The following is a 15,483-nucleotide window of genomic DNA, read 5'->3' on the forward strand; positions in this document are numbered from 1 at the left end:
GTAAGCACATACGATGTGCCTTAGTAAACAGGAAAACAGTGGGAAACGTCAGTAGGAAACATCTCAACTTCCCATGTCTCAGACACCACTGGAGAAGTTAATGAAAAGGACCTACAGTCTCTCAAAGGATCCTCTTATTTTGCCCATAATTTTCCCAAAATCACTAAACCCGTAACTTTTTTCCTCCATTCTACAGCTTTCTTTCCCTTTCAACTGTGTCCCACAAAATGCTTTATTAAAAGAATAATTTCTGGAACCAAACAGTGAGGATAAGGCACACAGCAGCTTCAAAAAGTTCATGCAAACTTTGTATGAAGAAAAAGGATGTATTGCAAATTTTTGGGCCAAAATATGCTCACCCTTTATTTCCAACAGTCCTCAGATGTTTGGAAGTCCTCTCATAATTAGCTCATTCAAGGCTGGTAAGTCATACAATCGAACCTCTACCTTGTTCCCTCCAACAACCCCCATCTCTATGTTGTAAACGTTTATTACTAGTAAGATGAATCAGTTTTCAATGGAAAAAAGCCTTTTTTTAATAGTTTGACAATGCATATGCCATATAGGTTGAGGAAAAGACATCCCAGACCATAGCAACTTAAAAAAAAAACAGTAAATTTTTGAGCTAGCAAAAAATTCCACATGGCATGGATGGTTAAGGCAGCCACAGCCCCCATCCCCCATCCTATGGAGCATAACCCAAGTGAAGTATACCATAATTTATTTTCAATATAAAAATACAGTGCAATCAATCAATCAACCAATCCTTTTAACTGTCAACTGAACTTAATAGTTTTCCAAGAATACAATTATATTACAATAAATGAAAAGCACCAGGTTGAAGAGCATTTCCAATCTTCCTCTTGATTTCCTTTGAGTCTGCTCTATTCTTTGCAAATTTCTATAAACCAGCTGAAAATTTAGCACACCGGGAGACCTTAAACAGCATGAAAAGGATTACTAAATAAGCCAATAAGACATCAGTTAATATCGTGGGGACTGTGTGGTGTCTGAGTTCCAGTGCTTGATTTTATGACTTCTGAAAACTAAAATTAAAATCCCCAAACTTCTTTTCAGTGTAAAACACATACACACGGTTGCAGCTCATAAACAGAATAGCTCTTTTCCTTCCAACATTTCTTAATCCTCACAGCCACTTTCTTCCATCGGGGAGAAAAGTAGGGGGCAAGGCTAAAAATGAAAGAGCTGCATTAATTTTGAATATCAATTTACTGAATGACTTGGGCATTCCATGGGTAAAGCCTGCTTACTAATTATTAGTGGTAACAGAAAGCATAATTTAAAATTACCTTCATTTCATGGCTTATAGAAAGAATAATTATCGAGAGGAAATGCACATTAAAATATTCTCAGCTCTTCGGTTCCTGAGATCTGTATACTTTCCAAAGCATTTTATTATTCGAAAAAAAAAAAAAAGGAAGGAAGGAATTCGCTGTGGGCAGAGGTGGGGGACGCTGCCATCTAGTGGCGGATCCACAACATACACTGAGAATGGCAACACCCTGGGTTTACCAGGCAGAACCAATGTGAAGGGAACAAAGGAAGCCAAATAGAGTCTTTGCGGGTGCTTTTGCAGGCCTCTGTCTCCACTAGCAGTTCATGGAAAATTTATGAATACTTATTCTCAGTTTGATTGGATTTTAAGCCGTGTAGCCATTTTACGGCACCCCCTTTTTTACATTCATTTTTACATTCATATCATAGAGATGAATTATCCTTCGGACATGCAGACTGGTAATCTTACTTTCTATGACTAAGTTCTGCTTATGTGTAGCTGGAATGTTCCAGGGGGTGTTATCAATGCCTGCCTGTCTGTGGGCAACATGGTGAGCACTGCAATCCCCCGTCAAGAATGGACTCCCCATTTCATGTCAACATATCCCCATTTCTTGCTTCATATAAAGATGCATCAATTTCTTGTGGATTCTGAATTACAACAAGTACCGTACTTTTAAAGAGTAACAGATATGAATGTAGATTTTAATTACACAACTCTAACTTTCACATTCCCTGCTTTAAAATGACTAAGAACAACACTTGCTATAGTGAATTACAGAAGATTAAAACATGGACACATGTAAGACAGCTTAGGAAGCACCTGAGCCCTGGCAGGCACCACAGTGAGGCTGTCTTGTTCTTCCCCTGTCCACCGAGTGCACTGTACTACACACACACACGTGCACACACACACGTGCACGCACACACACACACACACACAGACACACACGCACACACACGTGCACACACACACACACACTCGTCTGTGTCTCACTGTACGACCAAAGCGATGAAAGGGCGGGATCACAGACAATCATAGAACTCCACGCCACAGTGCACGTGTGTGAAAAAGGCCTCAGAAATAACAATATCAAGTTTACAAAGCAGGAAATAAATATGAAAATGTGGTGTATCTATCTTAAAGGCGTCCAACAATTTGCTGGCCATGTCTGCATTAAACCACAGGACTCTCGACTCCAAAACAAGTGCCTGACCTGCAGAAGGCAGCGGAGCCGTGACGGAGGCCACGGACAAGGAATGCAGGAGAACCTTCCAGCATGCCGCGCAGGGTTAATGGCAGGACCAAGACCGGATACCAACGGTGTTCCACAAAATATGCCAACCTGCCTATAGTGGCTTTATTTTCATATGAAAAAATATGCCTCTTCCATATGTACTTCTTTGAAATGATACAGTTTCACAGGACGTCGTGTGTAAAATGACATCAGAACAGGCCTGCTCTTCACCCTAGTCCTCATCAACTCCAAATAACCACAAAATGGTAGCTGAACGTCCATCCAGCTGCACAGCTGTACGTCCCTAGCCCCAAGGGGCCACTTGCTCATTTGAATGAGAGATCATGCTGTCACAATGGTCTTCTCTTACTTTCAAACACTAGGATCCTATCTAATCCACTGGACTGATTCACATTCACAATTTGACTAAATAAGCAATCTCTGGGCCTGGTGTGGTAGCCTAGTGGCTAAAGTCCTCACCTTGCATGCACCTGGATCCCTTATGGGTGCAAGTTCATGTCCTGGCTGCTCCACTTCCCATCCAGCTCCCTGCATTTTGCCTTAGAAGGCAGTGGAAGACGGCCCAAAGCTTTAGGACCCTGCACTCACATGGGAGACCCAGAGGAAGCTCTGGGCTCCTGGCTTTAGACTGGCTCAGCCTGGGTTGGTATGGCCACCTGGGGAGTGAACCAATCCAAGAAGATCTTCCAGTCTCTCTTCCTCTCTGCATATTTGCCTTTCCAATAAAAATAAATAAGTAAATCTTAACTGAAAAGAACAAGAACAATGAAAGAAACCTCTTGTGCTTCCTTTTATCTCTGAAGTTACAGTACACTGCTGGAATCTAGCAGAGCCTGGGGACTGTGCCCTGCTTGTACAAAAGGTGTGTGTGAATCCATGTATTCAGTGCCTTGCTAAGTGTTACACCCACCAGGCTGAAGACTTGTCTTTTTATGTCTCACTGTATTCCCAGTGTCTCATAAAACAGAACTTGTTACAGAATAAGTACTAAGTTAACTAATAATTCAACAAATGAAAAATTAGCTAAACTAAACATTTGATATCTTTTCTAAGAATATATGTGTATCTGCACCATCTTGAATGACTGATTTATCCATCTTTCTCTTATAGAATGACTCATCCACTGAAGAAGCTGCCTGGCACATAAAAGAATGACTGAAAGGTATTAGAAGAACTGAATAGCAGGAGGACCTGCCGTCTCCTCCATCTGTACTTCAGACACATACTCTACACTAAGGAGAGCGATTCAAATACTATGACTGTGTAAGTAAGAAAGATCCACAAAACAAATGTAAAAGGAATTAGACAAATAAAGAGAGAACCATTTAGCCTTACCTGAGACGCAATTAAGAACATACCATGTTGGGATAGAATAAGAAAACTAGGAACTTTTCAGAGCAGAGTTACCTTGAGGTCCATGCAATGAGAAACCAATCCCACCACAGTCATACTCACCCTCGGCCACGTCATCATCCACTGTCAGCTTAAGGCTCTTTCCTCTTCGCACCACGCGAACGGTGTGCCACTCATTGTCATTGAGCTTCTGCCCCGCGTACAGGGTCTCGGGCCCTTTGCCTAAGGATGATTGTAAGTGGCAAAGTCAGAGTCAGTTCTCAAAGTCGTGCTCATGGCATCAAGGTCATCAAAGCCACACTGGTGCACATGACCCAGTAGCGCTCAAGAAATCAGACTGCCCCCTGCCCAAGCTCACCCTCACTCTGGTCCAGAAATGGACAACGCCACGGTAGTGTGACAGAAGTCAGTGCCTTCTTTTGTTTACAAATATAAAGTTTCAAAATGTCAATAGTCACAAGCAAACATCTACAGAAACTAGTAGTTAGTTGTCGTTTCTTTCTCAAGTTGTAGAATTCAGATGAATTTCTTGAAGATATAAGAAACACATCATATTTCTTAAGAATCACTTGGCCATTCAGGCATAATACACCAGTCTGGCTTGTACAGAGTTCCCACTAACTGAATAAGAAAAGGACTCTGCCATATACATTGCCTCAATGGGGCATTTCCACTTACCGGGGTCCTGTTGGAATTAACCAACCAGCGATATTACCATAATAGCAATGTCAAGTTGAACCCCATTTGTAAATAATGCTCCTGAAGGGAATGTGAGGGGGCACAGACTTATCCTATTGTTCATCGTCCTCCAAAAGAATCAAAAGATCTAAAAAACAACATAAAATCCCCAAACTGGGACTTTTCTGGTGAAATGAAATTTCATAGAGAGTGACACTGCATCAAGGAATAAAGCATGCTATCTTAAGAGATCTACCCATGGGGGACTTTGCTAAAGTTGAAGTGTGGCCAGAAGAATCAAGGACAAGGAATGAAGGCATCAAGGGTAGAAGACAGCCAGGCACAAAGTTAGGAATGCATGAAACCAAGCAGCTAGTAAGGGGGCGGGGGAATTACTTTCTATTGTGGTCCACGATTGGACTGAGATAGACATTTAAAGAAAAAAAAAATCACAAAAGCTGCATAAAGCCAGAAGACTGAGACCCAGTTTGTACTTCCCAAGAAGATAACTGAACCTGGACAGAAAGGTATTGATTAAGTATTTCCGGATCAATCAATCAATGTGCAGAAAGTCTTATTCCTGGAAATAGCTTTTAAAAAGAGGAAATATCTAAGTGTTAATGGACCCTATGGATTTTAAGGAAATGAACCTACTGGAAAAGATTTATACATGGTCTCAATTTACACTGAGTACAGATCCTGGTACACAGTACTGCTCATGTCTACACAGATTTTGCTTCTTTGATAACCATTTATTAACGTCAACAGATTTAACTAAGTAATTTTGAAATCTTTATTATATTTCTTTTACTAGCTACCCTCCTCTTCCTCTGTCTCCAAGAGCAGGGACTTCCATGAGGAAACTTCAAAAAGTTCATGGAAAATGGAATTAAAAGATGTGCTTCCCGTAAAACTTTTTAACGTGTGCTTACTCATATAGTTGGGGAAGGGGAAACAATAGTATGATTTAGAAACAGTCAAATCCTTTAAAACTATACCTTTTTATTTTGAGTCATTTACAACTTTTTCTGACAACGAAAAGAGCTTTGGCAGTAACTGAAATTTGGAGAAATTTTTGTCTTTCATCTATCAAAGTGAAAACATTGTCTTTAATTGCAATAAATAGTTTGTCAAGTAAATTAACATTTTAAATTTTTCAGAATGAGCTCAAAGATGAGTGGCAACCCGTATTAACAAGAATCACAAGAATTTAGTAAAGACAGAGTGGACCAAATTCACCCAACGTTGTGTGGTGACACCATGAGATCAGACCGGTCAGGAAGATATAGTTCTGTAATGCGCATTTTATATTCAAACTCAGCTTACTTAACAAGTGAGGATTCCTGTCTTCAATATTATAAGTTATAGAAGAATATTTCCTTAAATCACAGCTTATTAGATATCACTTTTCATTATCTTTTTAACTCCAAGTCTAATGTCGATGCGACAGTCCGCAGTGGTGAACCATGAGGGATCTGACAGAACATGCACTATGTCATGCGGAAATCTTGTAACAAAAACAGAAGTTCTCAAAGCGAACAACTCTGCCTCTGTCTTTTTAAATGCTTCCTCCTTTATTCTATACGCAAAATGCTTCCATGAAAGAAAAAAAAAAGTAAACAAAAATGTGGGGAATGTTGTTTATGAAGTCAGAACAGCTACGAATTCTAGGCCATTTAGAGCAACTCCTTTACAGTAGCATCTCTGCTTTGGGCAAATGTACATCACTTTCTTTTTGCAATTAGAAACAAGAGGAAGAGTGAGGAACAGAGTCATGGGGGAACCACTGCCGCATCAGTTCCACATTAACTGTGGAGGCACAAAGTGAGCCATGCCCAAGACAAACGTGTTGTAAAAGCCGCTTTGATCTGCACACTGTGCAAATGATCAGATTCAAACACACACATGTAACTGTTCAGTTGATTCTTAAAAGGATTTGACAATCTACAGCTGTAAATATATATACGTATATATAAATATCAAAATATGACTTGTGCCTTGTAATACCTCCAACAATATTTATTATTCAAAAACAAAACAGATTTAGAAAAAGGTTCACAACCATCTGATTAAAAGACAGGCACAGTTTATTCAATATGTATTCCCAAGTGGGCAAAGCATAAATCTGAGTGAGCTTTTGGGAAATTCCAGAATTCTGGAAGCACAGAGTCCACAGCGTTCACCTTTAATCAGATCAAAGAGCAACTCATACGACCAGAAGAAAAATGATGCAGAGTCAGCTGGAAATGCAGGCACACCTAGGGACAGAGGCAAATGTACTCTAACCAGGCCATAACCTGGGTCTATGCATGGCCTTTTTAATAATAGGATTTTCCAGGAACGTTTTGAAGTCTTATATGTAAGACCTGTTCTCACACAAGATGGATCCAATTTGATCATGAACGGGGCCAAAAAGAAAGTATCATAGATGAAATGTGCCGGCTAGAACGTTCTCTTGTGACTTACCCTACCATAGCCCTACAGAAGTCCTTACAACTCCATATGTAAGCAAATAAAAACCAAAAATCATCAAAGGAAAAAGCTATCTTTGGAGAAGAGCTGTTGATTACATGGAGGAAGATGACACCCAAATACTAGCAGATTTTCTCCCTTTTTTGGCCAACAGGAAATAGGAGCAATGGTAAATATGTATGTTTTATGACTTCTAAAAGCCACCAAGTGTACAAGGTAGATTTTGTATTTTAATTATTTTATAAATTGCATTTTTTTCTAACATCAGTCTGTTTATATCACATGTTATGAATTTGTTATTCCCTACAGGAGCAATATAACCACAAAACCGCAAGTTACCCACAACATACATATGTGTATCAGTGTACCCGATGACCTGGCCCAACTCACTGACCATGGTGGTTTTGCTCATATGCAGGAAGTCGCGATTCCTTCCATGTGCCATAAAGCGCAGTTTCCCAAAGCAGGTGGGGAAACACTTGGGAAATTTTTTGCTGGGTGTGATGGAATGAAGGACAGGTAGCTACCTTTCCTACAATTCTTTTTGCTTTACCTGAACATCTTGCTATTTGTGCAAAAGGGGAAAGGCACAGTAACTTGATCTAACTTGGAAATAAGCTTCACATGAACCAACATTTTCACAATTTTTTGAAATAACATGAAATTTAGCCTCTTAGAACTTTCTTACTGGAAGCTATATGTAATTATATGTCTAAATGATAAATAAATGTTCAAGTAGTGTTTTTAGATTTAAAGAACACCAAAGACACTTTTTCAAAAGGGCTTACCTTCATGTCCTGTAGCACACTCCATTGGGTTAGCTGAGCTGTGGCACGCATTTCACTAAGCCCACATACATAGCATCATATACTTCACCAGTCACCCTCTCCAGAGAGAATAAATTAAGCAAGAAAAAGCAGAGATGAAGAAGAGAATGCAATTCAAGAGTAGAAAGGACAGGAAAATAGGGGAGAAATACCTCCTTTTTCTGCCTACAAAATAACAGATTCTGGTATTTTCTTCAGGTTCTTAATCTAAGAGGGGTTCACAAAGGTGTTTCATTTTTGTACACTTATAAAATTATTTTGTAATTCTGTTCTAAACATTCATTTTGATAGGAAAGGCAATCTTACACATTATTTTTTAATCCAGATTGGAAGATACCCATATAAATCATTTCATTCTCACTGGAACCTTAGCCCCAACAAGACTTACTGTACCTCCTACAATAGATCTAAAGGGCACAGGGAACTTTCTGGAAACTCTTTAAAAATTCTTCCAGTGAAGTGACAGAAAAGTAAGTGACCCAGATATTCGATCTGAGCCCATACGTAATGCTGGGAATTGTGGTTTTTTTCACTGAAACGCGCACACATGCGCGCGCACACGCGCACACACACACACATACACACACACACAACAGTAATCACCAGGCTTGAAGAGGCAGACACACCCTTGAGACCACCACGTATAACACGGTCAAGGACAGAGTACCATTCACTTCCCCTATTCTACTCACCCAGGGTGCAGGGAGAGGACTACACTCACCTTGTGCAAGATATTAAACATTCCACCTGTACTATTTGTAACAATTGTTAAGCAAGCAACAGGATGGGACCTGGCACCATTCTAGGCATGGAAGATAAAGGGACAGACAAGACAGAAAACATGTCTGCCTTTACAGGGCTTACATTCTAGTGTGGTTGAAGAAAATGCAGACATGAAGGAAGAGTAGGTAACGGTGAACAGAACAGGGTAATATGAAAATGTACTGAGTGAGGGGTTGGTAGATGGAGGATATCTGCCCTTGACCACCTATAGAATATTTCAGTGGGCTTCTCTGTAATGACTTCTCCATTTTCACCCTGAGTATCTGATTGGGTAGAAAGTCATCAAGTCATCAGAGGAGACTTCTCACAGGAGATCCCCTTGAGAAGGAGCTAACTATATGGACATTTGAGACACTGAAGCCAGCAAGAGCAGAAGCCCAGGGTGAGCTTGATGCATTGGAGGAAAAAAAAGCCTTTCGCGATGGAACTCATGTCCAAAGAAGAGAGAACAAAAATGCTGTGCTAAATGCAGCTGGAAGTTACTAGAATACTTTTTGAAGCAGGGGAATCAAATAACCTTAATTTCAATTTTAAAATCACTCTGGCTTCCATGAGACATTGTACTAAATATGAGCAATAATGAAACCTAGTATTAGGAAGCCATTACTGGCAGATGAAAGGAACTTAGGCTAAAGGATGTAGCAGTAAGTGATGTTATATATCTTAGAGACAGGATCCATAGAACTTGGAGATTGATCTGGGAGACAGAGTAAGAGTGGGCATGGTGAAGAGACAAATCAGTATTTACTACTAGGTTTTGATCTGAGAACATGGCTAGATGGAGGTAGCCTCAATGGAAAAGTTAAGGAATTAAAAACACAAAAAACAAGGCATGATTGGTCCGAGTAGTCGGGGGAAATTATTTATTTCATCAGTCTTACTTGATACCAGCTTCTGGACATTGTTACATGGTTTTAGTTACGTGTTCTAGCCCAGACCTTAGGAACAAAGCAAGAGGTGCTTCTAACACTACAAAAGAAAGAGCAGGCCCACCCAACAGGATCTCTGAATTGTGGCTGCAGTGTAAAATAAAGCCGTCCAACTGAACTAGTGGAATGGGACATCTGAATTTTGAAATGTAATTAATATGAAGCGGACACACCTCCATTGAAATAAATCGGTCCAATAAGGAGACTTTTCCTGTATTTGCTGCCAAAGCTACATATTTAGCCATCGACACTGAGCCCCTCAGCAGGGGTAAACTAAGAACAGTCTTGAGACACCTTGTGTTAATCCCTCTCCATGAAGATGCTTTTCAAGATGAAAGCATTCTGCTCAGGGACACACAAAAAGATCTTTTTCCGGATACTATTCTTGCCTAGTTCTAAAAATCTCTGTAAAATAGACCAGAGCAGGTCCTGCTTTGGGCGTGCTGTGATGGTTGTGACGATACAAATGACTCAGGCTAACCTTCTGTTGATTTAAAATGTTACTGTGTTTCAGATGCTCTGACTATGCAAGTTTCCAGTTCAGAACTGAAGACACAGATTTTGTAATCAAAGGTAACTGAGCTGAAGACTCACACCAGGACATGCCCTAAATGCAGCTGTTTTTCAATCCTCTGATAAGTTTTCAATTTTTCTGTTTCAATGTGAGGTTAATTCTTTTGTTCTAAAAACGTAATTAATTGAGCCTTCAGTAAATTAATCTTAATAGTTTAAGTTGGAATTACGAAAGCTAAGACAAAATTTTATTATATTAGTTTCTCTTCATTACTTTTACAATTTTTTTTAAAAACGTATTTGTTTCTATTGCATTTGAAAGCCAGAGACACAGAGATCTGCTAGCACCCAGTTAGTTTTATGATATGATGTTAATATGTCAGTACCACTGCTCTGTAAATCAAGACAGGGTAAGCTCTGCAGTTTGTCAAGGTCACACAATTACAGGACTTCAGACCCAGTCTGTCTGCAAAATCTCTCCATGTTGTCACATATCTTATAATTTTCCCATATCCAAGTCCCTAAGATTTTTTTTTTATGGTAGGGGTTCAAGGAGGAATAAGTACACAGAAGAGATAAGAAAATCCTACTAAATCTAAAACAGAAAATCTAATTTAGTAGGGCAGCACGGGAGTCAGGACAAAAGCTGGTTTGGCCAAACTAGGGAACACTAGAATAAGAACCCCCATTTATAAAAGCAAAAGAAATAGGGCCCGGCGCGGTGGTGCAGTGGTTAAGGTCCTTGCCTTGCACGCCCGGGATCCCATATGGGCACTGGTTCTATCGCGGCTGCCCCGCTTCCCTTCCAGCTCCCTGCCTGTGGCCCAGAAAAGCAGTCGAGGATGGCCCAAAGCCTTGGGACCCTGCACCCGCGTGGGAGACCCAGAAGAGGCTCCTGGCTTCAGATCGGCATAGTATCGGCCGTTGCGCTCACTTGGGGAGTGAATAATCGGACGGAAGATCTTCCTCTCTGTGTCTCCTCTCTGTATATCCACCTTTCCAATAAAAAAATAATAAAAATAAAAATCTTTAAAAAAAAGAGCAAAAGAAATTAAATATGTGTATTAGAAACCAAACAGAAAGTTACAAAAACATATTAAGGGGCAGGTCTTTGATGTAGCAATTAAGGCACTGGTTGGGATGCCCGCATACCATGTACCAAGGTTCTGGTTCTGGCCCTGCTTTCAATTCCAGCTTCCTGCTAAGGCTCACTCTAGGAGGTAAACGATTCGAATCACTCACGTTCCCACCCCAGGCACAGGAGAACCAGATTGACTGTCTAGTTTCCAGCTTCTGGCTGACTTAGCTGTGGCCACTGCTGCCTTTTGTGGATAAATCACCAGTTAGCAGTTAGGAAATCTTTGTGTATTTCTCTCAAGTAAACAAAAACTTGAATATACTTTTCATATTTGTAATTCATTTTTAGTAGATGCTTTTGTTATCAACCGTTATGTCCCATCAACCAGAGACACAAGGGACATTCATTGTCAGCTCTGACCCAGTCTGGCAGCTCCTACTGAGCCAGCATTCTCTCAAGTCCAGGTACCTGGCTTGCTTGCATCAACAATCCAACCAAGAATCTGGGGCGGCAACTATAGCACCCAGGAGAAAACATCCAAGGAGAGAGGGGTGGGGATGGAACTAATGGATAGAAGCTGCCTGTGTTAATCACGCCGGGACGTTCACTGGATCTCCATCTCCCCACTTGTTCATTGTTCACAGCGTGAACCTCAGTGGGGTCTGGGGGTGGGCTCCCACATCGCTGTTTCCTGCTGAGTTGTACTCTCTCCCAGCTCCCTTATCCCTGCTTCTGGGAGATGCTCCCAAATAAGATACGTGACCCAAGTGTTGGACTCAGCCTCTGCTTTGTCCTTGGTTATTACCCACACACTAACTCACTGCCTAAGCAACCAGGTGAAGCATGTTACAATCATTGCACAAAATTAGAATCATATAGATACTTGCCCAGAGTTATAAAGCAACTAAATTCTGAAAATCAGTCAAGGATCCCAACTTCCTTACTTCATGAACAAAAGTTCTTTCCATTGACCTACACCTGCTTGAAGTTTGTGAAGGTCATAGCACCCAGGGGTCAACGATTGTGCATGCACTCAGAACACCATGAGGGCCTCTGCTCAGGACCCAACCCTGAGCACCTGCTGAGGTCATGAGGAAGTGCCATGAACTGTGCACTATGAACCATGGAGGACTCTGCAGAAAGTGACATCACCACCATTCTTAAAACTCTCGGGTCTATTCAAGACAGCAGCCTAAGACAGGGTTTCAATAACCCAAAACCCGGTCAGGCTAGACAGAAAACTATACATTAGATATAAAGGTAGAGTCACTGGACTCTAGATATCCTAAGACAAAATGTTCTGTAACGTGATTTCCAGATCCTTTCTCATATTTGTAACATCTCCTTCCCATAATGGAAAGTACTAAAAACAAACAAAAACATGGGATTTTACAGCCATCTCCTTAGGTGATAACTGCAAGGCCCCTGGGCTTCTGAGCTTGAAGATTTAGCTGATCACCTGCTGTGGGAAGAAGCAGTTGGCACCATCAACCATCTTCTCAGCTGGATGGAGTCTCTTATCCTCTTAACCTCTGCCATATGCAACTGGGGGATTAGAGAGCTGGGATCAGGAGAACGATTAAACTTCACTGGACTAGACTCATTCAGATGATAATCATGTACCTTCCTAAAATAATGTGTGTAGGTTTGAAAATATAAGAAGCTATAACTCTCCATCTTACTAGAAATAAAGAGAAGCAGAGAGGGGGGAAATTTACATTAGAGCATTAAAAAAAAATCTGTCTCAGAGGTATTTTAGTTTAAGTGTATTTGTCTCCCCTCCTCCCCCGCCTTAAGGCTTAAATATAATGGACTGCAAAAGCAGCAGTTGTGGCCAGGGAAATGACAACTAAACCAGGTATCTTGGTACATGCAACCAAGGTCCATGTGCTGTAGTTACCCATCTGTTCAATGCTGTGGGAACAACACGGCTTTACACGTAAGTCTGAGGAACATTTTATTGACACTGAATTCCTCATGAAGTCAGGAGTACCCAGCAGAAAGTAACTAACTGTTCATGTTAAGAATAGTGAAATCCCTGCTCTACTTCCAGGCTGCATAAAAGAAGATGAGAGTAGCTCTAAAGTTTAGATCTCCCTCTCAGGCACTATGGAAAATTCAGGCAGTGCAACGGTGAAGAGGGTAAATGCCTGTTCTCATGGAGCTTCTGGGCTGTCTCCCAAGCAAGCTGTAAAGATGAAAACCAATGAGACGACTGGAACAAGTGCACAAGGACATTCTCTAGATATTCTATTGGGAGAGCACTCAGTCCATCTGGAAATCTGAGTCATCAATTTGCTAGATTTTTTTCTTTTCACATTTGCCATGTAAGATTATCTAATTGACCCTTAGACCAAGCCCTATATATATATATATATATCCTTCTCATCTGTATCATTTTCTTTCACATGAACAGTGGGCTCTCCAATAAAGTTGAAAAATGAATAAATAAATGTTTTTCTTCTCTTACTTGCAACAAATCCTATAAATAATAAGTAATACAAGTACTGTCCTTACCATATCCTAATCAATAGGTAGGATTCTGAGTTTTTTAATATACATACAAAATCACATCTATTCCATAAGGCTGTCATTTCTGACTTTATTCATTTTTGACAGTGTTTACTGTTCCTTTCTATCAATGCCTTCCTCACAGGTTTAACCTTTCCGGAAGGTTTATATTCCCGGACTTATTATGTGACTTGCTTCCTAGCCAAGAAAATACGGACAGAAGTGACTTGGACCACCTAGAAGATTTAAGAGTTTTCATATGGCTTGGTCAGTTCCATTTGCTGTTTGTTACAAATCCAGGGTGTGACTGATAGAGGTTGCCTCTTCATGCAGAGTCCCAGAATGAAGAAAACCATGAGGAATATTAACATGTGCATGGAGAGAGAATAAATATCTACACTATGTTGTCACCAACACTGCAGGGAGGCAGTGGTCATTGCAGCACAGCTCAGTTGAGCTGACTAAAACAGAAGTTCCAGGCATATCCTTATTGCACACTGCAGGAATCTGTAGAGTCAAGCACTGATGTGTCCAAGTTACATAATTAGTCCCTCATGGGTATCAATCTCAACAGCCTAGCTTGCCCTGGATCACATCATGTGACTCTTGTTAGCTAAGGGATGCATCTATGGATGATGAAAGGAAGCAAAGACTGAATCACATAATGAAATCTTTTGCATGGTACTTTCAGGACAATTAATATAAGACTATGAAACTGACATGCTTAGGTGCACCTTTAATCTCTGGATGGACAGAAGATCAAAAAAGGTAGAGAATAAAAGTAAGGCAAGATAAAATAGGGAGAGAAACATATACAGAAAAATTACAGGACAGAAAACAGATGAAGAGAAATCTTAGTGTTTGTCAAATTGCTGAGAGGAAAATCCCTCTTGGGAAAATTGAAAGTCTTAAGGTTTGTATCTTTACGATGCTGCCAGAACACAAAGAAGTGGTTGGCAGCATGTATTTTATAAACAACCTGGTTGTTTTTCAAATTTAACAAAGCCCTCTGTCTATGATTGGTAAGGGTGAGGTAAATACAATGTTTCATACCATCATGGCAGTGGGGTGATCTACAGGACTACAACAGTCCTGTTATTTTAATTTTGAGATTTTCCAAAAACTGTTGAGGAGTAATATGTGCTACAGGTTGTCACACTCTATAAATATTATGAGAAGCGTGTGGATAAAATTAATAATTCAGATTGCAGGTTGCAGGATTGCAACCTCAATGTTTCTCATTCAGAAGGTCTGGCATGGGTTCCAAGGAATGAAATTCTACAATCCCAGGTATCCCTGATGGAGGCTGTTGACATTTCCCAGAGCTGTCATAGCAAATGACCACAAATGTGGTAACTGACAGAAACAGAAGCTCAGCCTCTCGCTCCTCTGGAGGCCAGAGATCTGAAACCAGGTTGTCAGTAGGGCCATGAACTCTGTCTTCTTTGCCTCTTCCTAGATGCTGTTGGCCAATCCCTGGGGTGGCCCTGCAGCCAGGTACGTCATGCTGGCCTCTGTATTTACCTTCACATGGTCATCATCCCTGTTTGTGGCTTTGTCCTCTGGTAACGACACCAGTGATTAGATTTAGGGCTCCATCCAAATCCAATCTGTCCTCATCTTAATACATTTCATTTATTTCCATAGAAACCATGATGTGCTTTTAGGAAACACCATTTCACCTACTATACAGATGGCTCTCTCATAATACATGTGTTCTAAATCAGACAGCAATCCCTCCTCTCATTGACATAAACTTTGAGTGGCAGCAGCTTTCTACTGTC

At 40.6% G+C, this 15,483-nt stretch overlaps 1 protein-coding gene across 6 annotated transcripts in view; it reads right to left on the reverse strand.

Annotated features, from left to right (window-relative positions):
• NRXN3 (neurexin 3) overlaps positions 1-15,483 on the reverse strand; it is a 1,255,286-nt gene that overhangs the window by 681,734 nt on the left and 558,069 nt on the right. For all 6 annotated transcript variants that reach the window (XM_040975217.1, XM_040975215.1, XM_040975219.1 and 3 more), the window contains one exon: positions 4,011-4,130. In XM_040975217.1, the coding sequence (XP_040831151.1) occupies positions 4,011-4,130 (120 nt within the window). The remainder of the gene's footprint in view (positions 1-4,010; positions 4,131-15,483) is intronic.

This window comes from Ochotona curzoniae, unplaced genomic scaffold, assembly GCF_017591425.1.
Source record: "Ochotona curzoniae isolate NIBS_2020 unplaced genomic scaffold, NIBS_Ocur_1.0 contig_2688, whole genome shotgun sequence".
In the NCBI taxonomy this organism is placed as follows: Eukaryota; Metazoa; Chordata; class Mammalia; order Lagomorpha; family Ochotonidae; genus Ochotona; species Ochotona curzoniae.